Source organism: Pholcus phalangioides, unplaced genomic scaffold (assembly GCF_987345545.1).
Source record: "Pholcus phalangioides strain wild (caught in Gottingen) unplaced genomic scaffold, Ppha-v1.0 ptg000007l_1, whole genome shotgun sequence".
NCBI classification, from domain to species: Eukaryota; Metazoa; Arthropoda; class Arachnida; order Araneae; family Pholcidae; genus Pholcus; species Pholcus phalangioides.
The window spans coordinates 61,179,534-61,195,913 of NW_028301600.1; the positions used below are offsets into that span (position 1 = coordinate 61,179,534).

Below are 16,380 nucleotides of genomic sequence, written 5' to 3' on the forward strand. Positions count from 1 at the left end.
CAGTGTAATCGCTTTTGACAAATGAAGCACTTTTATTTCTAGCTCTTCACTGAGCATTGTAAATGTTGTTTATGCCTCTGCACACACACACACACCTTAAAAATACAGAAGACAATTGAATGCTACAAACCTAGAATAGGCTTATATATCCAACTGCTTTGTAATGCAAACCTGTTTCACCTATACACAAAATGTGGACAATAATTTAGAATGATGGATGTTAGTTACTGTCCAAGACCATGAAGTAGTAAATACAAAATTATTTTTACCATCCAGACAGAAGTTTTTAATGACTACTCTACTTGTCGAACCCTCAAACTAAACAAAAGAAAAATTGATAAACCAAATGGTCCACATACCCCAAATAACCATAAAAATTATATAACTTCTGCTTTGGCAAAATCATTAATTGCAATTTACAACATTTGTAATATTTGGCAATATATTGATAATTCCCTCCTAAATTGCACAAATTTTGATGATTTGGCAAAAAAGTAGGAAAAATAAAAACTAGAAAGGAGGACAAAAGTAGGACAAGTGGGAGCCTTGAATGAATGGTCTTTTATAGCCCTGCATTAGGTAATAAAAATTATATATTCAAGTCTTTCCCCCACCCTGTTACTTTGATTCTTAACAAACTAAAACAAATTGATGAACAAAAAAAACAAACTTTTGAGCACAAAAAAAAAAAATGTTTCCTTCCTCTGTATACCTAATGTTAATTTAGATATCACAACTCTGCAGTGACAGGAAAATGTATTTCTTCCTTAGTATTACAGACATGAAATTACTTAGAAAACACAGCCAAGAGATATCACACATTCAAAATGCTTTTTCTAAATAAAAAAATAAATTACTTTAAAGTCAGGAATGGTGAGTTCATCAATTTTCTTTTCCATCAGATCTTTGAAATAAGGGTGATACCTGTACACAGAACCATCAACTCCAACTGTGGTGTGAGGTCTTTTCATTTTGTTCAAAACTGTTGCAACAGCTGAAATAAATGTGTGTGTGGAAGTTACAAATTACTTGTCATGCAATGCAAACAAATCAACACATTCATCTAAAAACACAATAAACTCAGGCAATTTCTGTATTACAAGGAAACAGATCTTTTATAGTCAAGCTTTCTCTTCATTTATATAATTTGTATAGATATTGCTAATCAATTAACTCTAAATAAAAGGATGATTATCACAGAAAAGCATTACCACTGGAAACTAAATGAGCAGCTCTGGTTGATACCCTAGAACAAATAACCTTCAAGTTTTCACAGTCATCTTCAGATGCATCAAGAATTCCCATTTTTTGGAAAACTACTTTGGTTTCTACATATTTTTGCTTGGGATCTCTGAAAGAAAAATTTATATGCATAAATAGGAAGTAGAATGCTACTTCAATAAATGCGTTTTAATATTACAGCTTAGCCATTTTTTTAAAATCAAAAACATTCTTCCTAAAGACCACACAGTAAAAATAATTTGAAACCATCAACAACTGTTTTAAAAATTCTTGCATAGATTCTGATAATGTTGGTGTTTGGGGAGAGTGAGTGAGTGTGTGTGTTGCAACAAAAATGATCAAATTATCAATGAAATAATGATCTCCTGAGAGCAAGATGCCATTGACAAATTCAAGATGAAAAACTAATATAATGGATATTTTATTTTAACATATCTTTTTCGAAGTAACAGATTTCTCTAATGTTTCATACTCATCAGTTGAATATTAGCTTATCACAAGTTCATGTTTTTCACCATTCTCTGAATACTCAGATTACTCACAAGAGAACTTAAATCAAGATTGCTTTTTCAAACATAAAATGAGAAGGGTAGAGCTCATAACCTAACTCATTATTTGGCACCAAATTCACAAATAGCAATATTTAGCATTATTTTAGTGTTGTGGCATATAATTTGCATGTACACTCTGAAAGAAGACCAATAACTCAAACTAGAAACTGAAATATGCATTGTGTAATGAAATTATTATTAAGGAAATTATCAGGCCTTTTGGGGAGGGAACTCTTATAATCCTTGTAAGACATTAATACTACATTATAAACAAAATTTTCATGGAAGATGTTTTATTTGCATATAAAAAGACAAAACTTCAATTTCTTTAGTCAAATTTTCTTTCTTCATTAAAACTACATAGAATTTTATTATAATATATCAAATTTATCTTACTGGTAAAAGTTAAACAAATTTTTAAAGCTAAAATGAAAAACTAGTTTAAAAAAAAAATATATAGGTTAATAAATTTTTTCCCCCCTTCCTGAAAAGAAAAGCAAACTCGAGTTGTCAAGTCATAATACAAAGTTATAAATATGTTTTTGTTCATTTATTTACACAACCTCTGACAATAAAGTTCGGTGAATGAAGTCAGAACGGCCGATCTGGCAACACTGGAGAAGCAAAACACTGCACATGCGTAGCGGCAGGTGTTGACCATCTGCTGCTACCGTTGTTCAGTTGAGCGTCATTTGTGTTCCGTGAAAGACTTGTTTTACAAAGTGCTTGTTTAGTGCATTGGCTCTTAACTGAGAACAGGAAAATGAACGAACAAAAGATCAATTTGAAGTTTTGTTTTAAGCTTGGCAAGACACCGAAAGAAACTCACGTGATGCTGGTACGTATTTATGAAGATCAAGCACTGTCCACATGAAGTGTGTGTACGAGTGGTTCACTCATTTTAGAGAAGGCCGGGAAAGTGTTTCTGACAACCCCCATAGTGGAAGACCGGCGACAGTGATGAAAATTATCACGAAAGATCGTCGATTACCTGCGCGCATGATAGCTGATGAACTGCATTCTCTGCGACCTCCGTCAGTGACAAAAACATTGAGAAAGTGATGAAAATTATCACGAAAGATCGTCGATTAACTGTGCGCATGATAGCTGATGGACTGCAGATTAACCGTGAATCTGTGCAACAAATAGTTACCTAGAATTTAGGGATGCGAAAGGCATGTTGTCGTCTTGTGCCACATCACTTGACTGACGATCAGAAGCAGGCACGTTTACATGCTTCACAGGATTTTGTCGAAACGGCGGATGCAACGCCAAATTTCTTGAACTGTATCATAGGCGGAGATAGACTTGGAAGTCTGGGAGGGGCAAGGTCATTATTGCTGGGGGGGGCACGATGATGTCAATTCATATACACACATATACATTAGATCTGCCCACTCCACTTTGAAGCTAGGGGGGCAATGCCCCCCCACGCCCCCCGTATCTCCGCCCATGAACTGTATTGTCACTGAGGATGAGTCCTGGCGTCTCAGGTACGACCCTGAAATGAAACGGCAAAGCATGGAATGGCGTTCTCCTGCATCACCTCGTCCGAAAAAGGTCAGAGCAGAAAAATCACGCATCAAAACGATGCTAAATCACCTTTTTTGATAGTCAAAGCATTATCCACAAGGAATTTCTACCTGAGGGAATGACGATGAATGCTGCAAGGTACATTGAAATTTTGACCAGTTTCATGAAACGTCTACGCAGGATATGACCTCAGTACGCACAACAAGGTTCATGGTTTCTTGTTCACGACAATCTTGCCCTCATACAGCCAATATCGTCAAACAGTTCCTGGCAAAAAAGGGGGTGGTGCAAATGGAACATCCACCATACTCGCCAGATCTCAATCCTCCAGACTTCTTCCTATTCCCACGACTCAAACCCGCTTTGAAAGGAAAGAGATTTGACGATATTCCTGACATCCAACGAAATGTGACAAGGCTTTTGAACTCCATCCCAAAAGAAGACTTCTTGCAAAGTTTCCAGGACATGTATAGGAGATCTCAGCGGTGCATAGTAATGGGAGGTGACTATTTCGAAGGACAGTAAGGTAACTTTCGTTAACATTTCATCTACGTTAATGTTACAGGACTATTCACCGAACTTTATTGTCAGAGGTTGTACATTATTATAAACATAGTTCCAGCAAATCAAATACAAAGCTCAAGGAACTGAAAAGAAAGTTCACTTACGTTTCAACATTAGATACATATTTGGATTTGAATGCATAAGGGGTTTTCAATTTTTCAGTAAGTTTCCCATTCAACATAAAGCCTTTTTCAACACATGTGACCAAAACTTGCCTGACAATTTCACCCATATACATACCAGAAACCATTTTTTCAAACCTAAAAATAGAGATTTTGATACCAAAATAAATGACTATATAAAGCAAATGCAAAGTACTACTTGCTCACAATATTACAATATATTTTCATATAGCAATCATGTATTCAGGGCTCCCACTCAAAAAATTAGAGAAAGTAGGATGGTGACATGGTTCCCCCAGACAACACAATCACAGCATAATAAAAAACAAAAAATTCCAAAGAAAAAAAAATTCCCCATAGCATTATCTGTTTGAAGAGAGGTGGAAGCACATTCAAACTTAGTAGGGCTGGGTGGTTAAAGCCCTAAAAATTTACATGGCCAGTTGGGAATGTAACTCAAAATAATGAATGCTCAAGAAAATATTTTGCATGTCAATAAATATCACTTATTACTAAATTTATTTACTTCAAAAATTTAAAAAAAATTGATTCATTTGCATTATAAAACAGAATTTTGATAGAAATTTAAAAATTGTGCGATCAATTAAAAATCTGACATCGGCCAAACCGCCAATGGGTATAGGAATACTTGCATTGTCACAAATGAAAAAAAAAACCTATATTTATAGTTGCTTCTTCTATATACCAGTGTCTGGCATGTAGTTGGGAAAAAAATACATGCCCAGTCAAAATTTTTACATAACCCGGGCATGTCAGGCAATAGATATGCTAATCTTTGGCTTTAGTCAAATTAACCACTCAACTGCCAGGTTAAACTTGCTTTTCATGGGAATTGATGCAATTTAATCTTACTTGATTAGAGTACTCTGAATAGATGTGAGCTTGCATTGAGAATGCATGTCGGCCAGAACCCCACCACAATATTTCCTACAGTTCCTATAATATATACTGAAATATTGTGAACTTGTCTCCCACCCCAAAAAAAAATTTAAGCCCTCCCAATATTTTCAATAACTTTATGCCTTTGCAAATTTAGGATCTCAGCAGCTGCTATGCAATACCCATTAAGTTAATATAACTTACAATTCTATTCATGGTGTAAGAAAGCAAGGCAACTAGAGAGAATTTAAATTATATATTTTAAAAAGGTAAACAAATATTTTTCTATGACTTTCATTGTACTCGCGTGATGAGAAACATAGCTGTTAATTGGTCTTCTAGATCAACACTCCATTTGTTTTGAGTCAATCCTCTGAAAAAACTCACAAGGACTTGGCATGCTATGCAATACCTACTCTCTCACCATTACCTTACCCATAATCACCATATTTCTCACTAATGTCACTGTCAAACTCGGTCTCATCTTCAGAAAAAACACTAGTGACTAGTGTTACACAAAACATTTTTCTACTAGACTCTTCTCATTCTTTTTTAATCACTATCTTTAAGCCACCATAGCCATTGAAACAATTAAAAATAGGCAAAGAAATTTTCTTTCAGTCTAGATGCAAAGCACAAACACAGATTATAGGAAATGTAAACACTACAGAATCAGCACTACTTTTCAAATTAATACTAAATGCAATCTGTGAGCTGGAATTCGAACTACAAACACTGCACAAGCTAAGCTAATTAATAATTAATTCATATGCCAAAACTCTTACACAATCTTAGCTCATCAAATGTGGATGGGTCGAAACCACCAAACATTAAATTCAAGGTTTCCAACACACTTGGACTAGATTGTGGATGCTAGTTTTTCCCCAACACCACTTGAAATTGCATTGTTCATATTTAGGACTTTATCAACTGTTTAAATATCTGATGTGGAAAAGCTTAACAAAAAAAATTAACTTACATACTCGTAATAAGCCAGCGCCCCCCCCCCCCAAATTAAAAAAGAATATTAACAAAAACTCTGCTTACACACCATTGCACATGATATCTCTTTCCTTTCAACATTTCTAAGGTTTCATCATTACTTCCCTTTAGGTCAAAACTTCATTTTGTTAGCCCTAACAGAATTAATACAACAGAACAGCAATCAAAGACACCATCTCTAAATAATAAGTAACAATAGTATGCAAAAGGTGCTTCAGCATATACAATGCCTAGAGAAAAGACACAACCTTTTATATTCTTGACACCAAAATTCCTTTGGCTGAGGGAAGATGGCAAGAAATGATTAATAACAATTTGTCCAGCTTGTATTGTTACATAGCATTTTATTTCTGTTATCAATGGAGGCAACTCATTTTATTGAGATAAAAAACTAGAATAAGGAAAATGAAGAGACGAAAAAAAATAGATATCCCTTGCTTTATGCAGGGCCGGAACTAGAGGGGGGGCAACTGCCCTGGGCAGCAGTTTTAGGTGGGAACAAAGAACACTTAGAAAATTATCGAATTTTAAAGTTGTTGGGGTGGCAAAAATCCTAGTTATGAGCTCTTTTGCCTTATATGATTTTTAAAAATTTAACTTAAGGAACTGCTTGAACCTGTGAAAATTGGAGTTATTTTGCAAGTTCATTTTCAGGATTTAAATCAAAGACATGAGGTAGTTAAAAGAACAGAACCTGTTGAATTTGAGGATGTAGGCAAGACAAAAGAATTAAATGCTCAAAAACTCATCAGTACTTACCAATCAATGTTTTTGTAACACCTTGACAACACCAAAGTTTCAATCCAAGAAAAATTATCTTAATGAGACTAAAACTGTCATATTTGCACAAGAGATGTTCAGAATTCTCTCACTTTGTCATGAAAATTTTTATAAAGAGCCGAGCAATGCTACTTGTTAGCTGAATCTCAATTACTTCATTAAAAAATATATTACCCTATCATGCTTAGCTCTTCAGGAGAGAAAAGGCCCACACTCACCGACCAAAACGAATCTAATTATCTGATTGAGAACAGAAGTCTAAAAATTTGGGAAGTCTAAAATTTAAAGGTGGTCTGAAACCTGAACATTGCCCAAGAACTACATGCCCACAAGCGTACTTCAACACATATGCAAGGGAGGCACTACAAAGTATGAACTGTACTAACAAAGTACTGCAAAAGGTTAAGGCCTAATAAAATTTCAGAATTTCTTATTCATCATACAAGTTCATGAAATACATTCAACTTTTATTCAAGAAATATTTATGCCAATCAATATTTTAATTTCCCCCAAATAATATATATATATACACAAAAAATGTCCAAGATCTGCTAAAAAAAATATACAATATTTGGAATTTTTTTAAAAATTGAAAAATAAAGACATTGGATGAATGTGTTATTTTGAATAAATTTTTGCTACGTATTTAATTGAGACTATCATGGATTCTCTCTATTTGACTACACCCAGAAAGCAATAAAATGAGACATAATATTCATAATTGTTTATTTTCCCTGCATGTGGTTGAGAGATCTGATGTTTTACTGTTAGTTTACTAGAGCTTTAAAGATGCTCAATGAAAATAAATTGGGAAAAAATGAAATTGAAATAAAGTAGGGGTGATATGAATGAAATATGCGATATAAAATAATCAGTGTTATTATCTGTGAAGTATTCCCCCCAATTGTGGGTTTTTTGAATGTGTAACGAGTTATATGCAGTACGCTTTCCTTTATACTAAGGCTGTGGTTCTATGAACTTCTGTCACGTGCAGCCCCCCTTGTCCTAGTCCTATCCATAGCTCCCCAGAATAGTCTAACAAAGAACTGCTTGAAAGTACCAAACAGGCACACATTGATACCGCCAGCTCGCAGCGATATCCCTCAAAGCCTGGACACACACTTTAAGAACCACTGCACTAAAATATCCTACCGAGGTGACTATTATTAGGCAGATAGTACCCTTATAATGACCTTTACCCCCTGTGAGATTCATCCAGTAGTTTCAAATGGATTCAAAGGCTTGCAGATAAACTGAGCTTTTGGCAAAAGCAAATTTTTGGCTTGCTCTGAGAACCACCAAAATAATATAACCAGTACCTTTTTATATTACACAAGATCACTGAAAAAGGTACATATAGTATATTACAAAATAAATTAATACATTGCAAGTATAACCGAAAACCCTGCTGTGGTTGGCTGTTAATGTGAAACAGTTTGAATATTATGCATTTTTTCAAGCTCTATGCCTATATCACCAGTCATTTTATGACATCTTCTCAGTGTTTCACTTGCAGATCTTATGTAGGTATGTTAGCGATTGGCTATAACATTTTCTGCATTCTTGTATTGTTGTGCATTGTGTTATTTCATTTTTTCCCTGTATACAATCATTTTTTATCATTGATTTTTTTTTTTCCTGATGGTGTAAATTAGCTTGTGATGCTAAAGCTGTACGATACTTTAAAACCCCGCGGAATTCAATTGCTTTTCTGATGTGTGGATTTTAGTTTCCAGTTGCAAAATGCTTGCTAACTAAATGTATCTTAGTGCAAAGTATGCCAATGTATTCATTCTCATGGGAGGAAGGGATATACGAATATATTCTTTGTTGAACTGCAACACCTAGTCATGCAAATCAACAAAGTACACTTCATTTCAGAGTAGTTTTTCTATGCAGACTAATGTTCTTTATTGCTGGATTTTTTAAATGCAGCAGAAGAGTGGGGTGAAACAAGAGCAGGCGAGTAAAAAAAAAATTTCCCTGTAATGAACATATCAGATTGCAACCCAATCACTTGCCACCAAAACAGTGGTGAAAAGGGAAATTTTTCCCCACAAATTTTTGAAATGCAGATCTTCAAATTTTAGAATTTGAACTCAACTTACAGAGGAACAGTTCATGAAAATTGGCTTCAGTAATCTCAGATACGTGAAGTGAAGGACACCCAAGTATTTTCAAACTATTGCAATAATAAGAAACTAAATGTAATGGAAACTCAGTCTAGTACTCACAGCTGCTTTCCAGGGTTAAGAGAATTTATGTCAACTTCGTGGTCAAATTTTGTACGTATGAAATCCAAACATCTATCATCTCCAAATGCACCCCATTCTGTGTTGACAATTACTTGATGTGGTTCATTTCTGTCCCCAGTCCAAGTTTCTACATTTTCCATTCTTTCCATGTAGCAGGCATTTGTTCCTGTACCTGAAATAACCATTTTTAATAGATATTTTACTATGACACTTCCTAACTGAACACTAAGCAGAGTTTTGACATTTTTTACTCAATTAATACATAGTTTTCTAAATAGTAAACTGTAGGGAAAGACATCACCACTGCTCAAATACACTACAATTAACCCTGATTTAATGAATTGGAATAGAGAATGACATTTTCATTTGCGGAATGAAGAAAAACTTTCAATCAGGTGTTTCTTCTTGCTAACTATATTTTTGCGATCATACTTTTTAAGAGATTCTAGTTTATCACTAGACCTCCCGTTTCTCATCCTTATAACTTTTTCAACACTTTTAGAAATATTTGTACGTGGTTACTACATGCCATGCAATTTTGTTTGCACGTGCATATCCAACAAGATATTAATGCCAAGCCCAACTTGATTAGTTTCTGTCCCTCTTTGAAGGCCTTCAAAAAGGGAGAGGGGTACCAGATAGCGTGCAAGAACCAAAACTTTCATAAAACAAATAACTATAATTTTCGAAACATCAGTGTGTTTTATTGCAAAAAGTTAATTTTTGCCACTACAGGAAAAGTCAATTAAGAACAAAAAAATTACACTTTGGCTTAAACAAAAACTATTTTTTGAGTAAAAAAATATTTTCTAAATGAAGATTAATTTTATGCTTTAGATGATGTTGAATTAAAAGGGTCAAAAAGACTTTTTGAAAAGAGTGAAATTAAGAAGCAGATAGTGTTTGGAAAAATAAGTTTGAAAAATTAAATTTTTTATAGTGTAAAAATATGCTTTTCTATATTAGATATGCAAAAATTAAATACTTTGTCTAGTAGCCTTTTGATATTCTATAGAATGCAGATCTCATACTTTGAAATAACATATGCAAGCCAATCTTAAAGCAGAAAGGCATAAAAAATTAAAAACTTTAATAAATAGTAAACTTTCATTATATTGTGTTGAATACAAGAAAAAGGACAGTATAAGCAAAAACTATCTAGGTTGTAATGTTAAATTTTTTTAAATAATATTGATAAAAAGGCCCAAACAGCAGAAAGTTCATTTTAGCAGAGTGCAATGTAGCAGGAGCTTTTTTTTATATATATAATTATATATATATAATTTATATATACACACACACACACACACACACACAATACAAATACAACGCCACAACAGGCAAATTGCCCAACGAGGTGGCTGACTTAAGAACATCTTGGATCCCCGAGCCATTTTTTGGAGGCCCTACCTACTACTGCTACACCACACATGCACCCCGCCCACACCCCACACAACCCCCAACGAATCGGTACATGCGGGAATGTGTGTGTAGTGAAACCTGACATGAAGTTTTTTGTTTCTCTGTAATGCTTGTTATGTGTAGTGCTGCCATCTGCCACCAGTTTTTCTAACTATGAGTGAAGTGTTATGATTGAATGATTTATCGTTGTAGGACTGTTGCTCTCTGTGGCGAAACTTTTTAACGGGGAGATCGGCTCGCATTTGCGCCTTGAAGTTGGGAACCACAGAAAACCAACTTCAGCCGACCACCACTGTGGGGTTCGAACCCGGATCCTCGCATCGTGAGTCCGTCCTATAACCACTCGACCACCACATACACATATACACATACACACATATATATACACTGTAGATTTATATAAATGTATAATTAAAAACTCAATTTAGATGCATGATTATATTATACCAAGCTTATTTTGAATAATTAAAAACTTAAATTTTCTGCAAACTGGGAAAATGAAAATACAAAAAGGTATTTTAAACTTACCAACTATGAGACCAAGTCTACATCTTTTGTTCTTATGTGCACACGACATCAGAGTCCCAGTCGTGTCATTTAGAACTGCAACTACATCAATATCTACATCCTGAAAGAATTAAAACTATAAAAATACAACGCCACAACAGGCAAAATGAGGTGGCTGAGAAAAAGATATAATAAATATGGATGTCATATATTTCAAAAACAGCAACCCAATTAAAAATACAATTACAAACAATATATATACACATGATGAAATATTATACAATGCCCATAAAGAATACTTGTGGTTGTCTTAGTCTAAGTATGGATAGCTTCTCGATTTACCCCAACATTTTTTATCGTATTTCTTTTCAAATGTGTCAATTGTGTTACAATTTACAACCACCGCGGGTAAGCTATTCCATTTATTGACAACCGTATTAAAGAAAAATTCCCTGCAACACTATAACCTCGCATTGTCGCTTACCAATCAATACTTGTGTTCCCTTGTAAAAGCAGTCGATTTACAGTGTACTAATAATTCATGGTCTATCCTATCCATTCCGCTGAAAATTTTGAACACTTCGATCATGTCTCCCCAACACCTGTGTTAATCCAATGTAAACACTCAAAAAATGAAGTCTCTTCATAACTCAAGCCCCATGTGCCAATAAGGACATGCATAGTTCTTCTCTGCACCCCTTTAACCAAATCAATGTTCCTCTGTAGGCATACTCTCCAAAACCTTCTACACACTCTAGTCCAGGACGAACTAAGTCCCGGAAAAGCGGAAGAATGACCCTAGGATAACGCGAAGAGACCTTTTTGAAAAGAGACCAAGCATTCCATTCGCTTTTTTGACTACCGCTGAACTATGTTCAGAAAACCCAAGCCACTCGTCAATGCGAATTCCTAAATCAGTGACCCTAGTTGCATCCGGGATAGTGACACCATTCAACTTGCAAGGAGCAACAAGGAGGTCTGGAGCAACTCATCGCCTTGAATCCCGATTACCCCCATTAGCTTCATATCATCTACGAATTTTCCAGCAATCCCATTGATACCCTGATCAAGTTTATCGATAAAAAGTGAAAAGTATGGGAGCAAGGACACTTCCCAGAGGAACTCCACCTGTGACGCCTGTCCAACCAGAGAATTCCCCGTTCACCATAACTCATTGTGATCTATCTCTTAACACCGATTCTATCCAATTCAGCAAGTTGCCTCCAATCTTGTGTAAACGCTCCAAGAGTCTACCATGCTGGATCCGATCGAATGCCCCCTGGAAATCAAGGTAAACAACATCTACATTTTTGCCCTTACCCAAAGCCCTCGTCACGTGGTCATAGAAGCAAAGGAGGTTAGTCACACATGACTTCTCCCGAACCCATCCCGATATCATCCGACAATACAATATTCTCGCCTATCCACTTCGCCAACTGCCTTTTGCAATAATAATTTCCGAAATTTTCGACAGGGAGCTCACCAAACTCACTGGATGACAATTGGACAGCCTCTCCACCACCCTTCTTAAATATCGGAACAACATTAGCAAGTTTCCAATACCCTGGGATGACACCCTCAGCAACACCACTCTTGTATAACTGTGCGACTGACCCCAACAATTCATTAGCACGTTCCCAGAGGATCCTGGGATAGACATCATCCGGTACTGGTGCTTTGCTTGTACATACATTTTTTAGAAGATCTAGGGCAGTGATTCCCAACATGGATGTTAATGCCCCCTTGTTGCATGAAATTTGAAACATTTGTAAAAGATCTGCAATTTTGAACAAAGAACATTTTTTTAATTTGAAAGTTTTAAAGAAAATCATTTTCTATTTTTCATGATTAGCAACACGTAGAGTAAAATACTCAACTGATTTCTACTAAGGCTGCTCTGGTCAGAGGTAATTTTTTTAAATCCTTATGCAAATAATATTTCCCCAACACAGAACTTTTTTACTATTTAAATGCTTTTCATTTAGTAAGGTATTACCTATGATTTATATTCTTTATGGTGAATTAGAAGTCTAGTATATCACGTTTTATTTGAGCAGTGTCAAATTTGATATAAACATAAAAAATACTTAAATGAATTTTGAAAAATATGAAATTAAATGTAGTAAAAATGGAAAAAAAAAAAACAAACAAAGCAAAGTTTAGGCATTAGACAAATGTGATGCATGTTATCTATTTGGAAAATCATTGTGCAGATAATTAAAATGTGTTGATTGAATTAAAAGATTCTCAAAATCAACTTCAAATTCATGCAGTGTATTTTTATCATAAATTTTAATGTCTAATGTATTCCGATACCCAACAAATAAGAATTCTTTTTTTATAAAATCAAGAAAAAATTCTTACATAACATGTAAAATTATAAAAAAATTTGATAATTTAAACTGGATACAATTTTGTGAACCTAAAATCAGATTTTTTTATAAAATCACTGAATTATGGTAAAATGAAGCTAAATCCAAAAATGCTTCAAAGCAAATTTAGCCCATTGCAAGCAGGAGACAGATCTGTCCAACCTTGTCTGACTAAAATTTAAATTTACAGCCTGAGAAAGTTTGAGCGTGGCAACAATCGCTTATTCATATTTTGATAACAGGAGAAAAGACAGACTATGTTAGAAATAGTTCTTTTTGCTTCCCTTCATCTAACTTGAGTTGAAAAAACAAACATACTGGTGCATATATGATACAAGAGAGATATAGTCTTATCTTACAAGTTTCCATATAACCACTATGATGTACAGTGTATGATATCATGCTTGTATGTATGGTATCATAGCATGCTTGGAACATCGGAATTTATTTGCTGATGGAAAACAAAAAAACTAGACAAGAACGTGCGAGGATAACTTTTAAGGGTTTCAATTTTGTATCACTCTAGTATTTACAATTAAAATACTTTAACCAATATGGCTGAGAAGATTGCCCAAATATAAGTGTTAAAAATCATAATTTTAAATTTTTTTTTAACATCAATGACCACCTGCAAAAATTTGAATTTTTTATTGTCTAATATATATGTAAGGGGTATTACTCGCAGTGCCATATAAACAGCAAATTAAAAACAGCTAAATTAGCCTCATTTTTCTTTATCAATAGTTTGAGAAAGATAGACCATTTATATATAATTAATAGACCATTTTAATATTAATGCAAGAGGAAAAATTTCTCACCCCTTTTCGCAATACAGCCTGCCGCAAAAGCTGAACTACATCTTGACCAACTACTCCCTCGCATTTGAATCCTTTGGTCCATTCAACAAGGCTAGCACTTGTAAGACCATTCTGCTTACAGGGAAAACTGAAAGTGAACCCAAGAGGAAGCTTACGGTCTTTCAAACTTTTGTCTTCCAGAAAACGAGCCAAGCAATCAGCAATGTGGTCGAACAGCTAAAAGATAAATGAATTGTAAACATTAACAAGATTGAATTTTAACAAAAATAGCAAAATACATATATTGATTTCCAGCAAACAAACTGCACCCAGTAAAATGCCAGAATAACTTGCTTAATTTTGACATGATAATATGCTTCCTCGACTCCCTAACTTTATTTGGTTTGACTTGGTCCATTCAAAGTTCAAGAGGATTACAGATAAAAAACTATCCAAAAATTTAAAATTTACCCAGTTTCATAACATTTAATATATAATACACTGAAGAGCCAAAAAAACTGGTACATTCACAGTACACTCGTGAAATAGTCGTACGTGAAAATCCAAATTTCATCGCTACCTCGGAGATGCTACGTCCCATCTCTCGTGCGGCGACTATAACGCCACGTTCAAACTCACTTAAATCTTGATAACCTGCCATTGTAGCAGCAGTAACCGATCTAACAACTATGCTACAAATACAAATACAACGCCACAACAGGCAAATTGCCCAACGAGGTGGCTGACTTAAGAACATCATGGATCCCCGAGCCATTTTTTTTTTTTGGAGGCCCTACCTACTACTGCTACACCACACATGCACCCCCCCCCCCGCGGACCCCCCAACGAATCGGTACATGCGGGAATGTGCGTGTACGTGTAGTGCAACCTGACTATAAAGTTTGTTTCTGTGTAATGCTTGTTATGTGTAGTGCTGTCATCTGCCCCCAGTTTTTCTAACTATGAGTGAAGTGTTATGATTGAATGATTTATCGTTGTAGGACTGTTGCTCTCTGTGGCGAGACTTTTTAAAGGGGAGATCGGCTCGCATTTGCGCCTTGAAGTTGGGAACCACAGAAAACCAACTTCAGCCGACCACCACTGTGGGGTTCGAACCCGGATCCTCGCATCACGAGTCCGGCACTATAACCACTCGACCACCACAGCGGCAGACAGTGCTAGACACTTGTTGTATTATATAGGCGTTGCCGACCGCAGCGCCGTACTCCGATTGGTTCCATATCTCTTTATTTGCATACGCATGCCTGTACCAGTTTTTTTTGGCTCTTCAGTTTATTTTGTTTCACCTCTGACCCATCCATAGTGCTGGATGAGCTCTTATTAGAACTAAGGGATAGAAATATGTAATTCTGAGGGTGAAAAAATATAAATGTTACATATTCTGCCAAAAAAAGGTATATAACAATAATAAGCCCTAAATACTAATCATTACTGAAAGCATGAATCAACCTTCATTCTAGTTTTAACCCCTTTACATACAAGCCTTTTGCAACAAATTTAGACAACATGCAGTTGAACGAAAATATTTTTTTAGATTTATCATTCACACATCGAGAATGAAAGAAAAAAGATGAGAAAAACATGTTTTTAATTTCCTCTTCCTCTCTCAACAACCCTTTCCCTATGTATGTTATGCTATCTTTTTTAAACAACAAACTATAGCGAGGAAGAAAAGGTAAAAGATGATGACTAAGGTAAAGAAACAAAAATAACTTTTCTCAGGGTTACAAATGAAGAGTCCAGAAAGAAGTGAGGGAGCTCAAATGTATTTCTTCCATTTACACAGGAACAACATCTCATCCATGACCATTAAGAGGTAAAATAAATATAATGCTTTGTGCTGCTTTTTTTCTCACCAGAAAACTGTTCCTATGATGAATATTCAAGCCTATTCATAGATGTACTCCCACTTTCCATGTACTGTATAGAAATATGCACATAGAACTTCCTTATAGCCTAAGCATATAGCAACTGGAATCCAAGCAAAAACCCAACTACGCTTTTCCTCCTGTTATCTTCATGTAATCGTAGTTTCTATTTGACAAATTTCTGAGAGGGAAAAATGAAATTTCATTGAAGGAACAAAAATAAACATTCTGGGATTAAAAACCACTTGAGGGGAAAAACATTGCAAATATCAAAAAAAAGAAAAGAAAAGTATTTAAAAAGAAAAAACAGCTGCATGGAAATCTCTCTGAAGGGAAAACTCTATATAGAGACCACATCATGATAAAACAATTATTTTTCTGGTAATGAATTTTTCCACACACACATTAGTTAACTTTTATTAAGTTGCATCTCTTTAGCCAACC

At 35.0% G+C, this 16,380-nt stretch overlaps 1 protein-coding gene across 1 annotated transcript in view; it reads right to left on the reverse strand.

The window, feature by feature from the left end:
* The window catches only part of LOC149085585 (hexokinase-2-like), a 47,232-nt gene that overhangs the window by 4,242 nt on the left and 26,610 nt on the right, over window positions 1-16,380 (reverse strand). Inside the window, exons 4-9 of the mRNA XM_089233715.1 lie at window positions 14,069-14,284; window positions 10,900-10,999; window positions 8,929-9,121; window positions 3,995-4,150; window positions 1,212-1,351; window positions 858-994 (exon numbers count right to left, since the gene is read on the reverse strand). Of these exons, the coding sequence (XP_089089841.1) occupies window positions 858-994; window positions 1,212-1,351; window positions 3,995-4,150; window positions 8,929-9,121; window positions 10,900-10,999; window positions 14,069-14,284 (942 nt within the window). The remainder of the gene's footprint in view (window positions 1-857; window positions 995-1,211; window positions 1,352-3,994; window positions 4,151-8,928; window positions 9,122-10,899; window positions 11,000-14,068; window positions 14,285-16,380) is intronic.